Raw genomic sequence first — 17,458 nt, 5'->3', positions numbered from 1 at the left:
TAGTAAATACACACCTTTTTGTTCCACAAATGAAAGACAGCACATCTCCCTGCATTGCTGATTATTGTTGGCAGCAGGATCAACATCTTAAAATCAGCATGCTGCCTGGCACCAGTGCTTCCTGCCTTCATTCCCATCTTTGGTCGTGCCCCACAAATTTAGCCTATTGAGCCTGCCTTTCACTGACTGAGGTCCTAAGCATCTACAGGCGAAAGTATTTCCTGAGAAACGACCATTGTAAGTGAAAGTGTGATTAAGTCCTGTTCTCTAGAACAAAGTCATGTCAAAACTGTAATCTTGCCTGGAATTTGTTTAAAGTCTCTTAAACCATCCTAGCTTGTGACTGGCACAACAGACTTACAGCCTAGATCCAATATTGTCTCTTGCCATTTTACTGCATTATATAAACAGGACAGCAGTCTTCCCTACATTAGAGTAGCCAGTCGCTCACAACCAAGCACCCAGACATGGAAGAATTGCCCATCAACATAATAATAATCTTTATTGTCACAAGTAGGCTTACATTACAATGAAGTTACTGTGAAAAGCCTCTAGTTGCCACATCCCGGCACCGGTTCGGGTACACAGAGGGATAATTCAGAATGTCCGAAATTACCCAACAGCACGTCTTCCAGGACGTGTGGGGAGAATCCGTAGCACCCGGAGAAAACCCACGCAGACATAGGGAGAACGTGCAGACTCTGCACAGATAGTGACCCAAGCCGGAAATCGAACCTGGGACCCTGGCGCTGTGAAACAACAGTGCTAACTACTGTGCTACCGTGCTACCCATTCATACATACCTACAGAAACTAACTAGACCCATAATGAATTTTGATATCTACCCAACCCACAAGTTCTGACCCCATCACTGATACAAATTACTGCACAGTTTTGATCTCATTGATAATAACATCAAAGAGTTTCCACAAAGAAAAATGCTGTGATCAAAAAGAAAAATGCTGTGATCAAAAAGAAAATGCTACCTGTAGATAACTGCTTATTGCAGCTAGCAAGAAAAGTGCTGCAAATTTATCTTAATGTTTGTAAAAGACTGCATATGAAAATAATGAAGCCATCATAAATAAACGCAACTACATTAGAGGACAGGAAAGTAACAGCACCCAAAGTTCTGATGGAAATTTAAATTACAAGTTTGTAAAAGTGATGCATTAAATTCTCAGTTTACAATGTGCTGCACTTCCCCGCCACCCATCCACTCCCCAACTGTTACTGCCTGTCACACACCTTGATTACAAGCTTAGACCAATTTTATTCCAATGAAGCTCATTAATAGCCTCTCCAATGACTGAACAGGTGACAAGTACTGTTCATGCTAGCTTTCTACTCACCAACGCCTCTCCTTCAAGGAACTGGTGAGTTATGTTTCTATAACTGTTCACTTACTTGTGAATTTAACAAACAAGTGGAATGCTTTGCAATATTCACCCATAAATTCATGCACACACTGAAAATATCAGAACATAGTCTCAGCACAGCAGATTGTTCTTAAATAGCAATATTTACGTGCTAATTTATTTGATTTTTCTCCTCCCAGAGCCACGCTTGGTTAATTGGTACGAATGTCACACTATGATTTTGGGTAACCTGCACACTTAGTTTCTTCTCCACCTTAGGTAATGGACAAGTCTAAAAACACAACGCTGAGGGATTGAAACATATCAAAGTTGTCTATTCTCATAACCTGTGCTGGGAAGTCAAGAAATATTTCATGATTCCTGGATGTGATACAAACCTGCTAATGCAATAATTCTTTCCATTTTTTATTCAAACATTATCACATAATATATTAGACTGTTGCTTGAACAAGAATGAACAGATACAAAATCGGATTCTTTGTCAAAAGTAGTGTATGGAGTAACCCAATAAATTCCTTGGAAGGTGTGATCTTTTCATATGACATCTAGCCTCGGAATGTCTTCACTTTGTTCTGCCAACATTTAATCCAACCTCTTAACAAATTAATTTAAGCTGTCGGGTGCCATCACGTGTTAACACATGCATTCATAAAAATCGCAGCTCTCAGAGGATTCTTCGCAAAGTCCAGATGAAGAATGCCCAGCAGTTTACGCCAGTTACTGGAAGCCGGGTTTCCAATGATCAGATGCCAAAGCTCGCTCCCCAAGCCCACCTTTACAAAAGAGCACTGCATGATGGATTGCAAGAATCGACTTGAATCCCTTGTTAAAGAACAGCTGTTGTTCAGCAAATGTTAACACAAGATGAGCAAATGTCCACAGGAGATACCCCTCACAATGAATAATATGAAGCATTTGAAACCTACCGAGCTGACACTCCTTCAAAACAAAGTACTTGGTTCATGCTTGGTCAGCAAGCTATCTAGAAAATAATATTTTCTTTTTTTTTTAAATGCACATACAACTTTTCAAAAGTTGTTTCTCTTAGAGTCCAAACCAGTCAGTGACGCCTCCTCGCCGCGGGTCTGCTTTCTGCTTCTGCTTCTCATCTTCCAGAAACTTATTTTGGATTTCTTCCACAGAGCCTGGTTCAGGAGTTTGATCTTTTTGAGGAAAAATGTCTGGAAATGTGAAAGTCTGACCTTGGGCCTAAATGAAACACAAAAGAACATTTTCATGCATTAAAAATGTTAAATGGCTGTGTGCAGGCAATCATCCAACACATAGCTGACACTTTGAAAGATGCACAGCAAATTAGACACCCCCAAATAATTTTTAAAAGGGGCTCCCAAGCAGGTGGCTGCAATGCTGCAGTTTTGGAAGTTACAGCCACACCTGTAATTCCTAACATGCCAAGTTCCCAATTGCAACAGCACTGTTGGGAGGTACAACAGTAAGGTACAGTGTGTGCCAGATTTTCTTGTGAGAGAAAACAGAGAAAACTCATTTACAGCTAAATAATTTCTGCATGCCTTCTGGCAGCCAGTTACAGTGCAGGAAAGCATAGGCAAGGGTTGCAATCAAATGGAGCACCGAACACGACACAGGGAACTCACTGACCGGCTCTCTCTTTAGCTGAGAAGTTCAGTTGGAGAATGAATCAAATTAAGATGACACATGCTGAGTAATATTCAACCACCCCCACCAAGTGACTGGAATATCTTCCTTGTCCAAAAGTTTCACCATGTATCAAAGTGTTGGATGTTGGATATACAGTGCGTCTCTGGGTACTTAGAACAAAATTATTTATGGACCCAAAAAATGTTAAACTGACAAATTATCACCTGCAGATAACAACACCCCTTTCCCAACACACACCATCAAGGAAAACCAGCAGAAATGCAATGCAAAGCGTAATGCTGTACAAATTAGATATTCTTTCTGTCAATCAGGTTTCTATTCAATAGTAATTGATCACTTACTTCTACTCCAAATTGGTTTCAGGAAAAATACATCATTTGATGAATTAAAGAGGAAGGAATGTTTCAGTAGGACAGAACTTACCAATCAACTTTCATAGTCAATGGGTTTCTCTTTCAGGTAAACTACCAATAGTCTTCATTAATAAAAGTAAGTAAAGTCACCATAGTCCCAGATGACCATAGGCTGCATTCCTGTTTGAGGAGGAGATCTGACTGGTGGAGATTTAACCTGAGGGCCGCCATAGCTCAGGGGCAAGGTTGAGATGGTGGAGCCTTCGTGAATAACCTCAACTAGTGCAGGAATTGAACCCGTGCTATGGCCTTGCTCTGCATCACAAACCAGCTGTCCAGCCAACTGAGCTAAACCGGCCTTCATTAATAACTATAAATTAACAGCAGTTTAGACTGCAACTGTACATATATTAAAATGAGATTAACTTCAGTACTTAATGCTTCAATTCCATTTATGTTAATTACATTGCTCTTTCATTATTAATGTTGTATGACCACAATAGTTTGAAATACCTCTGAAATTTACTCAATTCAATTTCCTTGTTTCAGTCAGGCAGCTAATGGAATTCTCGTGTCTGTTACGAATGCACTTTGTTAGAACTTAAACAGAAACTGTCAGCTGTGAAAGAGAGTTGCCTTACTCAAACATAAAGTGACAACTGAGAATAATGTTCAAATTGAAACAGTAAAGATATGGTTAAATTTACCATAGTGTCTTCGGAAAGTTCTTATTAATGAGAAATTAATAGTTCTACTTCCACAACAGGCCACGGACCGAAGGCTGAAAATAGAGAATTAGCTGGCTCGCTCATTTTCGGTCTCCTTCCGTGTCATGAATGTTCTATATTTCCTTGTTAATGCTTTCTGAAATTAGAATTTTAATTAAATTCCCGCTAATTGCAGAGATATTAGGAACCTAACACCATGTACTGTTAAACAAAGCTAATTTATTTGGCATTGTAGAGTAGTGAACATTGGCCAGACGTTTGCTGCTGACTCTGTCCCATGTCAATACTGGCTGAGGGTAGGATCAATCTTGACTGTGATGCCACACTGTGGTCAAAGTGCGTGCCAATGTTCGGCAACAGGATTCAGACATGAATACAAAGTGGCAGCTGAGAATGCTGAAAATAAAACAGCTGAGTTATCATCAGCTTTCCCATCATCGGAGAAAGGTTCTTATTAATTGGAATCAATAATTCTGCTGCTACAATGGGCAATGGACCAAGAGCCGGAAAACGGAATTTTGTTCATACTATGCCATATAATTACACAATAGATTTAGAGACATTAAGAGCCAGTGTTTGTTCTCTCATTCATAAAATCGCAGTAAAACATGAAAATTGTGAGGCTTTAAGATTTCATGAGGGTTTCCATCATTTACTTCAAAAGAATTCTGCTTAAAAATTTCAGAAATTCCAAGATAGAAGTTATATGAATTATTCAACATATTTAATTGACCTTTATGACAATCAGAAACTAAACTGTAATTATTGTCAGTTATCTGACTGTAAAAATAAAAAGGCTTCCAAAAGCCAACATCAGACCTCGTGTTCCAGATTTCATACTGAAGATTCCAAACTGCATTCCCCTCTTCCAAGGCTGGATAAGAGAAGATCAGCCACATTTTTTATCTTCAAGGGTGTGGCAGTGCAGTGGTCATGTTACTAGACTAGACATCCAGAGGCCTGGACTGGTATTCCAATGAATCAGAGTTCAAATCCCATCATGGCAACTTAAGTATTTGAATTCTAGATTTGTTTTAAAAACTGGTACCAGTTTAAGGCGGCCATTGCAACGTTGCATTGCTTCAACAGACCGAGGAGAGAGTAAACCTGCCATTCTTACACTTGTGTGATTCCAGTTCCACACCAAGACAGTCGATTCATAACTGTCTTTCAGTTGTTAGGGATGATTAATAAATGTTGGTCCTACCTTTGACACCCAAGTCCCAAGAACACATTTTTAAAAAGCGGCTTAGATGAGTTGGTTTGGTTGCAGCCTTGAAAGCTATTTGAATCAAAGCACTGAAGCAGAGGCGGGTTTCTTGTGGTCAGAAGGACAATTGAAGCTTATTAAATTATATTGCGGAGTCTGCACGTTCTCCCCATGTCTGCGTGGGTTTCCTCCGGGTGCTCCGGTTTCCTCCCACAGTCCAAAGATGTGCAGGTTAGGTGGATTGTCTGTGCTAAATTGCCCTTAGTGTCCAAAAAGGTTGGGTGCGGTTACTGGGATAGGGGTGGGCTTAAGTAGGGTGATCTTTCCATGGGCCGGTGCAGACTCGATGGGCCGAATGGTCTCCTTCTGCACTGCAAATTCTATGATCCCTATCTGTGATTTTGATGATCACATCTGCAACGCTACACTGTAAAATTATTTCCAATCACTACCAATCCCCACTTTCAAATTCTCTTTCATTTACCTTTCTCTGCTGAAGGTTCAAACTCCTAATTTCAATTGCCACACTCAGATATCTTGCCCAAGTGGTCTTTATTCCTGTCTGAATCGTTATAGTGAACATTGGCAGGCTCTGTGGGCCACAGTATGTGACCACAGTCAAGCCTGATCCTGCCCAGATATTGGTATGGTGTAGCCACCTGGGTTGGCCACTTCCCGACTTAAAATGGAGAACCGCAAAGACTAAAGGGAAATTCAGCCAACACAGGCAAAAACGAGCAAGTGCAGAAATCCTGTGTATTGGAACTTGCAAAAACCAGACAGCACTGAAACCAGCAGCCATCTGCATAGTAATGAGCGATTCCCAGGCACAATGGAAACATTTCAGGTGAATAAGGCCAAGCCAGACTCCTCGGCGCCGGCAGGAGCCAAGACAAAGGAAGGCCAACGGACACTCAGGGACCGCCCAGCGATCAGGGAACAACTCCAGTATTGGAGAAATTGATCCAAGTGATCGGAACGCAGTCCAATCACTTGGAACCAGGTACAGGGTCCGCCCCGAAGGGCGGGAAGCCCCTGGGGACTATAAAGAAGAGCCCCCAAGTTCAAATCGGTGTTCTTGGCAGGGTCACTCAGCAGCGAATCAACCCTTGAAAGTGAACTGCCCAAGCTGCCACATCAACCAAGTAAGTCTCCAGTCAACGAACACGACGAGATAGGCGCTCCTAGCTACCAGTCCATACCAGCTTTTGAATCCTGCAGTTTCAGAACCCGAACGAAAGGCCATTTGTTCCCCTGACCTGGTGGGCCAGTCCAAAGCTAAGTATAGGCCTGTTAGTGATAGAGATAGTTGATTAAGTAGAATTTATGCATGAGTAGCGATTGACAGTGTATAATAAATATGTTTTGATTTGAATCTTATTAATTGGTGTGTTGAGTTATTGATCAGTACTTGAACCTCGTGGCGGTATAATAAAGATACCTGGCGACTCTAGAGCAAAGGTTAAACAAACAGAGCAAATTACGAATTAAGAGCCAACCAAAAGTTAGCAACAATGGGACACAATCAGCAGCAGGGATTCTGGCCAACTTTCACCTCTCTGTAATACCAAACAAATTTGCTTTGTTTACCAGCACTCAGAATTTGGCGTCAGGCCTTTGCAGTTAGCTACAGGTTAAATGAAAATTCTAAATTGTCCACAGAAAGTTTCAATTACTGTTGGCTGCAATATTCTCTTGTATTTGAACTGTTTTTATCAAGGAGTGTTTCAGAATTAAAATTTAGCTGAGAGAAATTTATTCTGGATGTAAATTTTGAACCAATCTTACCCACACGCGTCCTAGATCACATCTCAACCACCTTGTCCCAAAGGAAATATGTTGTTTGTAAGAATCCATTGAGCAGCACAATAAATGAAGCTATTTTAAAACTTTGAAAGATCAGAAAGTTGTTCTCCACTTCTTTGCACAAATTGGTAATGAAAATCTGGAACTCACTCTCTTCCAAAATTCTGCTGAGGACGAGATCAGTTGCAAATTTCAAAATGGAGATTTAATAGATTTTTGTTCGGCAAAGACATTAAGGATTGTACAACCAATGTGTGCAGATGGAGTTAACATAAAGGCCGGCCATGATCTGATTAAATGGCGACACAGGCTCAAAGGGACTGAATGGCCTACTCCTTTTCATATACTCCTTTTCATATGCTCCAATGAGATGTAGTTTTCTTTTTAAATGTATTTTATTGCAAACATGTATCAAAACAGGTTACAGCGAATAAACACCCCGGGAAACATACTTCCCAACAATCAACTATACATCCTGTGCAGGTTTTTCCTCTTTTTCACCCCCCACCCTCCCCTGCGACGAACAGCTCCTCAAACACGGTCACAAACAACCCCCACCTTTCCTCAAACCCCCTTGAAGAGCCTCTTAACTCATACTTTATCGTCTCTAATTGCAGGAAGTCGTACAGGTCACCCAATCAAGGCACTACCCCCGATGGCGATGCCGACCGCCACTCCAGCAAAATTCACCGCCGTGCAATCAGAGGCGAAGGCCAAGACATCGGCCTTCCTCCTCTCCATGAGCTCCGGCTTCTCTGAAACCCCAAATATCGCCACCAAAGGGCCCGGTTTCACCTCCTCCTCCACTATCCTGGCGAAGACTGCGAACACTCCCACCCAGAATCTTCCCAATTTTCGCAACCCCAAAACATGTGCACGTGATTCACTGGCCCCCACCCACACCTCTCACACTCATCTGCTACCCCCAGAAAGAACCCACTCATTCTCGCCTGAGTCATATGGACCTTGTGCACCACCTTAAACTGTATCAGGCTCATCCTTGCACAAGAGGAAGTCCCGTTTACCTTACGCAGTGCCTCACTCCATACTCCCCATTGATCTCCCCTCCCAACTTCGCTTCCCATTTCTCCTTGATCTTCACCACCCGCTCCCCGGCCACTTGTATATATATATATCCAACGACATGTAGTTAACAGTGACATGATTGTTGCAATACAAGTTTTGGTAAACTTTTATGAGCCAAACACAAAGGTCAGCTTCCACAGGCAAGCATACACCACTTATGGACTGAAGTGAGATTTTATGCACAGAAGTTGCCAGTAATAGTATGCTATGAATGAATGATTTTTGTCTCTGAATTACATGCTGAATTTCCATTATATGCCATCACTACAGAAGGTAAACATCTCATGCTCCAGACACTTTAACAGAATAAACCACAAAAAAAACTTCATGCAAAGTCAAGGACTGAGAGCACGTTGCTGAAGTCAGTCCAAATAACAACAGCTTGAATCACTTCTTGAAATGGTTGAACAGAAACATCCATTGGACCAGTTCTTCACAGATCTTTCAAACTATCAAAATGGAAGCAGCCACCTGATCAATACTGGTTAGTCTTTCGTACAACTGTGTAGGAACAGCTACCTTGAGAAACACATCTTTCCTGCACAATTACTGAAGCTAGGTCTAAACAGCACGTCAATAGAATGAACAAAGTCCTTTGAAAATACAAACTCACTTTTAAGAAGTCAGTCGGCAAGACGGTGGTACTTTACTTTAAAATTGGACAGCAAGTTTCATAATAAGTACACAAAGCACAAAAGATGTTTTCCTTTCACATTAGACAAGTGCTGTCTTTGTTATAACCAGATTAGATTATCAACAAAGCTCAATGATGCACATTAATAATTTCTACCGCTTGACGATTGCTAACCAAGATATGAATCAGGGTCAACAGTTTGGTCAAAAGGGCAATTCTGTACTTACTTCAGTGACTTTAAAAAAATATATATTTCTTGTAGAGCCAAAAGGAGCCTTTCGCCCAGGAGGGTTTCAGAAACAATTTTTAAAATGGTATCTGTTAATAGATTCTATTTTTTTAAGCTAAGAAATCCAGTAAAAGAAACTACTATTTATAGAGTTATAGAGTTATTTACAGCACAGAAGGAGGCCACAGATCAATCCAGTTAGGTCCACTCCCCCGCTCAATCTTAGTCGCCTTGCAAGCTTATTTCCTTCAAGCGCCCATTTGATTTCCTTTTGAAATCATTCACTGTATCCACTCCTGGCAGAGTGTTCCAGGTCATTATAAAACAACAATAACAACCAACATTTATATAAAGCCTTTAGCGTAGTAATAGGGCGGCACGGTGGCACAGTGCAGGGTGGCACAGTGGCTAGCATTGCTGCATCACAGCGCCAGGGACCCGGGTTCAATTCCGGCCTTGGGTTACTGTCTGTGTAGAGTTTGTACGTTCTCCCCATGTCTGCATGGGTTTCCTCCGGGTAATCCGGTTTCCTACCACTGTCCAAAGATGTACGGGTTAGGTGGATTGGCCATGATAAAATTGCCCCTTAATGTCCATGGGTGTGCGGGTTAGGTTATGGGATTAGGGCTGGGTGGATGGGTAAGTGGACATGGGTAGGGTGCTCTTTCGAAGGGTCGGTGCAGGCTCGATGAGTCAAACGGCCTCCTTCTGCACTGCAGGGATTCTATGATTGTAAATCGACCCAAGGTGCACCACAAGAGCATTGCTGAACAGCATTTAGCACACAGGGAATTACAAGGACAGGTTATCAAACATTTGGTAAAAGGTTAGGTTTTGAAAAGTGTCTTAACCAAGTGGGAAAGAGCAAGGGAGAGATTGAGGGGCAGAGCGGCTTACGGAGGAAATTCCAGGGTTTAGGGCGAGCCAGCTAAAGGTGCAATCATCAATGGCAGAGTGATGGAAATTGGTGTGCGCAGGAGGCCAGAATAGGAGGTACATAGCTAACTTGGAGGACTGTAGGCTGGAAATGGTTACAAGAGATAGGGAGAGGTGTGGGAGGACAGCTCAGAGAGATAGAAAACCACATCTGCCATACAAATCATTCACATCCTGCCTGTTTTTTATTCTGTTACTACGTCCCTCCAAATCCATACCTGCTTTCTCATACAATTACAATCTGTGTCAAAACCTAAACATTGGCAGTCCCTGAAAAACTCAACACTTGAAACAACACATTCAACAACTAGAGATGTATGAAATGGCTATGTCCAACCAAAAGGATTTTCAGTCTGAAGATCTAATGTGGAAAATTGCCCCTCTGACTGAACTCCTGTTTTGCAACAAGATGGTGCTATATTTGGCAATGAAAGATAATGGAAGTTGCATGACAGTCTTAAGCACATGACTAATGCCTACAGATCGATGGTGAACAAGATCAATGGCTGTCTGCTACATTTCCTAAACCACTTAGCAAGACAGATGTACAATGAAACTAAAATTACAATTTCGCCATCAGTCTCCTTGAAACAAGATCTATAATTATGAACAGGAAAAAATTGCATTTTTACAACAAGATGTGATGCTAGTCTCAAACAACACACTGTTTGAAGAAAATGAGTCTCCCCACACAATATATTCGAAGATCAACTCGGGCAGTAAAGTTTAAAAACAAATACAGACCAGGTTTCAAAGTTCGCAGCTATTTAAGATGGACACAAGCTAAAAGTTATTATAACCATTATCAAGCCCAGGCCTGCCAGGGTACAAAATTAAACTATCAATGGGCTGTGCAGTTTGAAGAGAGAAGAAGATGAGGTGGAAGAGAAGAAACAGCAACAACTTTGAACATGTAGCCCACAAACTGTTTATAGTTAAATATGTATAACAAGCCAAGCCAACTGGTCAGCAAATGTATGTAGTTAGCTCCCAGTTTAGCTGTCTAAATGCCACACTGCACAGCCTTCAGTATTTCTGCATATTACAATTGGTGGTCAGCAGTTCCACATGTTCACCCCATAGAGTCTCAAAGGAAACTTAAAACATCAAAATGAAATGTAATTGATGGGGTTGGTAAAAATACCCCAATCCCTGCGGTGCCCATCGGGGTAGGAAGACCTCGATGTTGCCGACCGACAGATATTGCATGCTCCATTTCCCGGGATGATCACCCCATACACATGCAGGGCAATTCTACAAACAGTTTAATAGGTAAATACAGCCACAAAGACCAAATCCTAAATTCAACTCCGAATCGGTTAGTTTAGAGACAGCAACAATACTACTTGCCTCAGTGCCGTGTTCAGAAGGGCAGAAAAGAAAGCCACATTTTTGATTTTGATAGCTACCTAGCAATGAATACTGGAAAGTGGTCTTGTGTGCCCATCCAGCGAAGACAGGGTTTCACATGACTGACACCTTCTATAACCAAATCGCTTGGCAACTTCACTGTTGAGGTCACAAATTAACAATAGCCACATAAAGCTTGGCGCTATAGGGCTGCAAGGACTTCTGGAAACAGAACCTGAAAACAGAGCCGTCCAACAGCCTGACATAGCCATATTCACAAAATCAAATCTTACAGACATCACCATCCTTCATCCTTGGTTATGCCCTGCCTCACCAGTGGTGGCACACTGGTATAGAAGGGAGTTGCACTGGGTGCAATGAACATGAACTCCGGATCTCATGAAGTCTCATGGCATCAGGTCAGGTATGGGGAAGAAAACCTCCTGCTGATTACCACTGTAGCCATCTGAGATGGCCACCTGCAAAGGACCATGGGAATTATGGCCAACCCAGGACTCAGACAGATACAGAGCCTATGTGGGTATCTGCAACGCAGGTAACCAGACCTGATCGAAACCCCCGCTCGTTTGCATTTCAATGGCCCGTTCCCCAGAACAATAGGACTCCAATCAAGAAACCGGTACAGCCACAGACTGATCGGCGCCACTCCCTTTACTCAGAAAGCCCAACTGCCAAGGTCAACGACCGCTAAGGACCCGCCCAGCTACCAAGGCACCCGCCCCTTTATTGGTCAAAATCGAAGGCAGTGATCAGAGCCCTGTCAAACTATTGGGTCCAAGATCAAGGACCGCCCCAAAGAGCATGAAATCCCAGAGAGATAAAAGGGGACACAGCCATGTGTTCTGCCTCTTTTGGATCCGGCCTGTGCCAGCCAACTGTAGCAGGAACAGCCAGCTAAGTTCAAGACCAACGATCGCTACCTGACAGCTGAGCCCAGCAGAGACAGAGCCACTTCAAACCAGCCACGTGAGATCAAGATAAAGGCCTTATCCACTTGCACAGAGCCGGTCATCCTGAAGTGAAGTATAGATTATTGTAGCTGAAAGGTGTAGTTTAACTTGTAGTATATTGTGCTTGCATGTCGAAGTAACACTTGTGTGTAAATAAACCATCTTTGAACTTGAACTGACTGGTTGTGTGGTCATTTGACCGATATACGGGAAAGCCGTGTGGTTCAGTAAGAGAAATAGAAACACCCACAGTATTGGCGACGCTGGTGGGATATAACATCATATTGGCGACTTTAAAGAGCAACACCACCTACTGTCCAGCCCTCAGCTGATGATTCAGTACTCCCCCATGTTGAATAAAAGCAAATTACTGCAGATGCTGGAATCTGAAACCAAAGAGAAAATGCTGGAAAATCTCAGCAGGTCTGGCAGCACCTGGAGGGAGAGAAAAGACCTAACGTTTGTCAAAGCTTTGACAAAGGGTCATCCGGACTCGAAGAAATTAAAAACAAAGAACGAAGAAAAGTACAGCACAGGAATAGGCCTTTCGGCCCTCCAAGCCTGTGCTGACCATGCTGCCCATCTAAACTAAAATCTCCTATACATCCTGGGTCCGTATCCCTCTATTCCCATCCTATTCATGTATTTGTCAAGATGCCCCTTAAATGTCACTATCGTCCCTGCTTCCACCACCTCCTCCAGCAGCGAGTTCCAGGCACCCACCACCCTCTGTATAAAAAACTTGCCTCGTACATCTCCTCTAAACCTTGCCCCTCGCACCTTAAACCTATGCCCCCTAGTAATTGACCCCTCTACCCTGGGAAAAGGCCTCTGACTATCTACTCTGGTCTATGCACCTCAATTTTGTATACCTCTATCAGGTCGCCACCTCAACCTCTGTCGTTCCAGTGAGAACAAACAGAGTTTATTCAACCGCTTCTGACAGCTAATGCCCTCCATGCCAGGCAACATCCTGGTAAATCTCTTCTGCACCCTCTCTAAAGCCTCCACATCCTTCTGGTGGTGTGGCGACCAGAATTGAACACTATATTCCAAGTGTGGCCTAACTACGGTTCTATACAGCTGCAACATGACTTGCCAATTCTTATACTCAAGGCCCCGGCCAATGAAGGCAAGCATGCCGTATGCCTTCTTGACTACCTTCTCCACCTGTGTTGCCCCTTTCAGTGACCTGTGGACCTGTGCACCTAGATCTCTCTGACTGTCAATACTCTTGAGGGTTCTACCATTCACTGTATATTCCTGACCTGCATTAGACCTTCCAAAATGCATTACCTCACATTTGTTGGGATTAAATTCCATCTGCCATCTCTCCGCCCAAGTCTCCAAACGATCCAAATCCTGCTGTATCCTCGGATAGTCCTCATCGCTATCCGTAATTCCACCAACCTTTGTGTCGTCTGCAAACTTACTAATCAGACCAGTTACATTTTCCTCCAAATCATTTATATATACTACGAACAGCAAAGATCCCAGCACTGATCCCTGCGGAACACATTAGTCACAGCCCTCCAATCAGAAAAGCACCCTTCCATTGCTACTCTCTGCCTTCTATGATCTCGCCAGTTCTGTATCCATCTTGCCAGCTCACCCCGATCCCGTGTGACTTCACATTTTGTACCAGTCTGCCATGAGGGACGTTGTTAAAGGCCTTACTGAAGTCCATATCGACAACATCCACTGCCCTACCTGCATCAAACATCTTTGTGACCTCTCCGAAAAACTCTATCAAGTTAGTGAGACACAACCTCTCCTTCACAAAACCAAGCTGCCTCTCGCTAATACGTCCATTTGCTTCCAAATGGGAGTATATCCTGTCTCAAAGAATTCTCTCCAGTAATTTCCCTACCACTAACGCAAGGCTCACCGGCCTGTAGTTCCCTGGATTATCCTTGCTACCCTTCTTAAACAAAGGAACAACATTAGCTATTCTCCAGTCCTCCGGGATATCACCTGAAGACAGTGAGGATCCAAAGATTTCTGTCAAGGCCTCAGCAATTTCCTCTCTAGCCTCCTTCAGTATTCTGGGGTAGATCCCATCAGGTCCTGGGGACTTATCTACCGTAATATTTTTCAAGACGCCCAACACCTCGTCTTTTTGGATCTCAATGTGACCCAGGCTATCTACACACCCTTCTCCAGACTCAACATCCACCAATTCCTTCTCTTTGGTGAATACTGATGCAAAGTATTCATTTAGTAGCTCGGCCATTTCTTCTGGCTCCACACATAGATTCCCTTGCCTGTCCTTCAGTGGGCCAACCCTTTCCCTGGCTACCCTCTTGCTTTTTATGCACATGTAAAAAGCCTTTGGATTTTCCTGAACCCTATTTGCCAATGACTTTTCGTGACCCCTTTTAGCCCTCCTGACTCTTTGCTTAAGTTCCTTCCTACTTTCTTTATATTCCACACAGACTTAGTCTATTCCCAGCCTTCTAACCCTGAAAAATGCCTCCTTTTTATTTTTGACGAGGCCTACAATATCTCTCGTTATCCAAGGTTCCCGAAATTTGCCGTATTTATCCTTCTTCCGCACAGGAACATGCCGGTCCTGAATTTGTTTCAACTGACATTTGAAAGCCTCCCACATGTCAGATGTTGATTTACCGTCAATCATCTGACCCCACTCTAGGTTCTTCAGTTCCCGCCTAATATTGTTATAATTAGCCTTCCCCCAATTTAGCACATTCACCCAGGGACCACTCTTATCCTTGTCCACCAGGACTTTAAAACTTACTGAATTGTGGTCACTGTCCCGAAATGCTCCCCTACTGAAACTTCTACCACCTGGCCAGGCTCATTCCCCAAAACCAGGTCCACAGCCCCTTCCCTAGTTGGACTATCTACATATTGTTTTAAGAAGCCCTCCTGGATGCTCCTTACAAACTCTGTCCCGTCCGAGCCCCGAGCATTAAGTGAGTCCCAGTCAAAATTGGGGAAGTTAAAGTCTCCCATCACAACAACCCTGTTGCTTTTACTCCTTTCCAAAATCTGTCTACCTATCTGCTCTTCTATCTCCCGCTGGCTGTTGGGAGGCCTGTAGTAAACTCCCCAACATTGTGACTACACCCTTCTTATTCCTGATCTCTACCCATATAGCCTCACTGCCCTCTGAGGTGTCCTCCCGTAGTACAGCTGTGATATTCTCCCTAACCAGTAGCACAACTTCACCACCCCTTTTACATCTCCCTCTATCCCGCCTGAAACATCTAAATCCTGGAACGTTTAGCTGCCAATCATGTCCTTCCCTCAACCAGGTCTCTGTAATGGCAACAACATCATAGCATCATAGTTCCAAGTACCAATCCAAGCTCGAAGTTCATCTGCCTTACCCGTTATACTTCTTGCATTAAAACATATGCACTTCAGGCCGCCAGACCTGCTGTTTTCAGCAACATCTCCCTGTCTGCTCGTCCTCAGAGCCATACTGGCCCTATTCCCTAGTTCTCCCTCAATGCTTTCACCTTCTGACCTATTGCTCCGGTACCCACCCCCCTGCCATACCAGTTTAAACCCTCCCGAGTGACACTAGCAAACCTCGCGGCCAGGATATTTATGCCTCAGTTTAGATGCAACCCGTCCTTCTTATACAGGTCACACCTGCCCCGGAAGAGCTCCCAGTGATCCAGATAACGGAACCCCCCCCCCCCTACACCAGCTGTCTAGCCACGTGTTTAGCTGCTCTATCTTCCTATTTCTAGCCTCACTGGCACGTGGCACAGGGAGTAATCCCGAGATTACAATCCTAGAGGTCCTGTCTTTTAGCTTTCTGCCTAGCTCCCTGAACTCCTGCTGCAGGGGCACATGCCCCTTCCTGCCTATGTCGTTAGTTCTTTTCTCTCCCTACAGATGCTGCCAGACCTGAGATTTTCCAGCATTTTCTCTTTGGTCCCCCATGTTGAACACCACTTGGAAGAAGCACCATGTGGAAAGGGCACAGAATGTACTTTTGTTTTGGGGACTTCAATATCCAACACCAAAAGTAGCTCCGTAGCATCACTACTGACCCAGTGGGTCAATTCCTAAATATCACAGCTGCTAGACTGGGTCTGTGGTAGGTGGGGAGAAAACTAACAAAAGGGAAAACCCTACTGGGCCTCATCCTCACCAATCTGTCGCAGATGCATCTGTCCATAAGAGTATTGGAGTGACCACACAGTTCTTGTGGCAACAAAGTCCCATCTTCACAATGAGGATACTCTCCAAGTGTTGTGTTAAATGGAATAGATTTCTAACAAAGAACAAAGAAGTGTACAGCACAGGAACAGGCCCTTCGGCCCTCCAAGCCCGTGCCGACCATGCTGCCTGACTAAACTACAATCTTCTACACTTCCTGGGTCCGTATCCCTCTATTCCCATCCTATTCATGTATTTGTCAAGATGCCCCTTAAATGTCACTATCGTCCCTGCTTCCACCACCTCCTCCGGTAGCGAGTTCCAGGCACCCACTACCCTCTGCGTAAGAAACTTGCCTCATACATCTACTCTAAACCTTGCCCCTCTCACCTTAAACCTATGCCCCCTAGTAATTGACCCCTCTACCCCGGGGAAACGCCTCTGACTATCCACTCTGTCTATGCCCCTCATAATTTTGTAGACCTCTATCAGGTCGCCCCTCAACCTCCTTCGTTCCAGTGAGAACAAACCGAGTTTATTCAACCGCTCCTCATAGCTAATGCCCTCCATACCAGGCAACATTCTGGTAAATCTCTTCTGCACCCTCTCTAAAGCCTCCACATCCTTCTGGTAGTGTGGTGACCAGAATTGAACACTATACTCCAAGTGTGGCCTAACTAAGGTTTTATACAGCTGCAACATGACTTGCCAATTCTTATACTCAATGCCCCGGCCAATGAAGGCAAGCATGCCGTATGCCTTCTTGACTACCTTCTCCACCTGTGTTGCCCCTTTCAGTGACCTGTGGACCTGTACACCTAGATCTCTCTGACTGTCAATACTCTTGAGGGTTCTACCATTCACTGTATATTCCCTACCTGCATTAGACCTTCCAAAATGCATTACCTCACATTTGTCCGGATTAAACTCCATCTGCCATCTCTCCGCCCAAGTCTCCAAACAATCTAAATCCTGCTGTATCCTCTGACAGTCCTCAT

At 43.7% G+C, this 17,458-nt stretch overlaps 1 protein-coding gene across 3 annotated transcripts in view; it reads right to left on the bottom strand.

Annotated features, from left to right (window-relative positions):
* Window positions 1–1,771: 1,771 nt before the first annotated feature.
* mrpl23 (mitochondrial ribosomal protein L23) overlaps window positions 1,772–17,458 on the bottom strand; it is a 65,359-nt gene continuing 49,672 nt past the window's right edge. For all 3 annotated transcript variants that reach the window (XM_072518921.1, XM_072518922.1, XM_072518923.1), the window contains one exon: window positions 1,772–2,588. In XM_072518921.1, coding sequence (XP_072375022.1) covers window positions 2,424–2,588 — 165 coding nt within the window. In that variant the 3' untranslated portion in view covers window positions 1,772–2,423. The remainder of the gene's footprint in view (window positions 2,589–17,458) is intronic.

Source organism: Scyliorhinus torazame, chromosome 10 (genome assembly GCF_047496885.1).
Source record: "Scyliorhinus torazame isolate Kashiwa2021f chromosome 10, sScyTor2.1, whole genome shotgun sequence".
Taxonomy (NCBI): Eukaryota; Metazoa; Chordata; class Chondrichthyes; order Carcharhiniformes; family Scyliorhinidae; genus Scyliorhinus; species Scyliorhinus torazame.
This window is presented reverse-complemented; position numbering and strand designations above follow the sequence as displayed.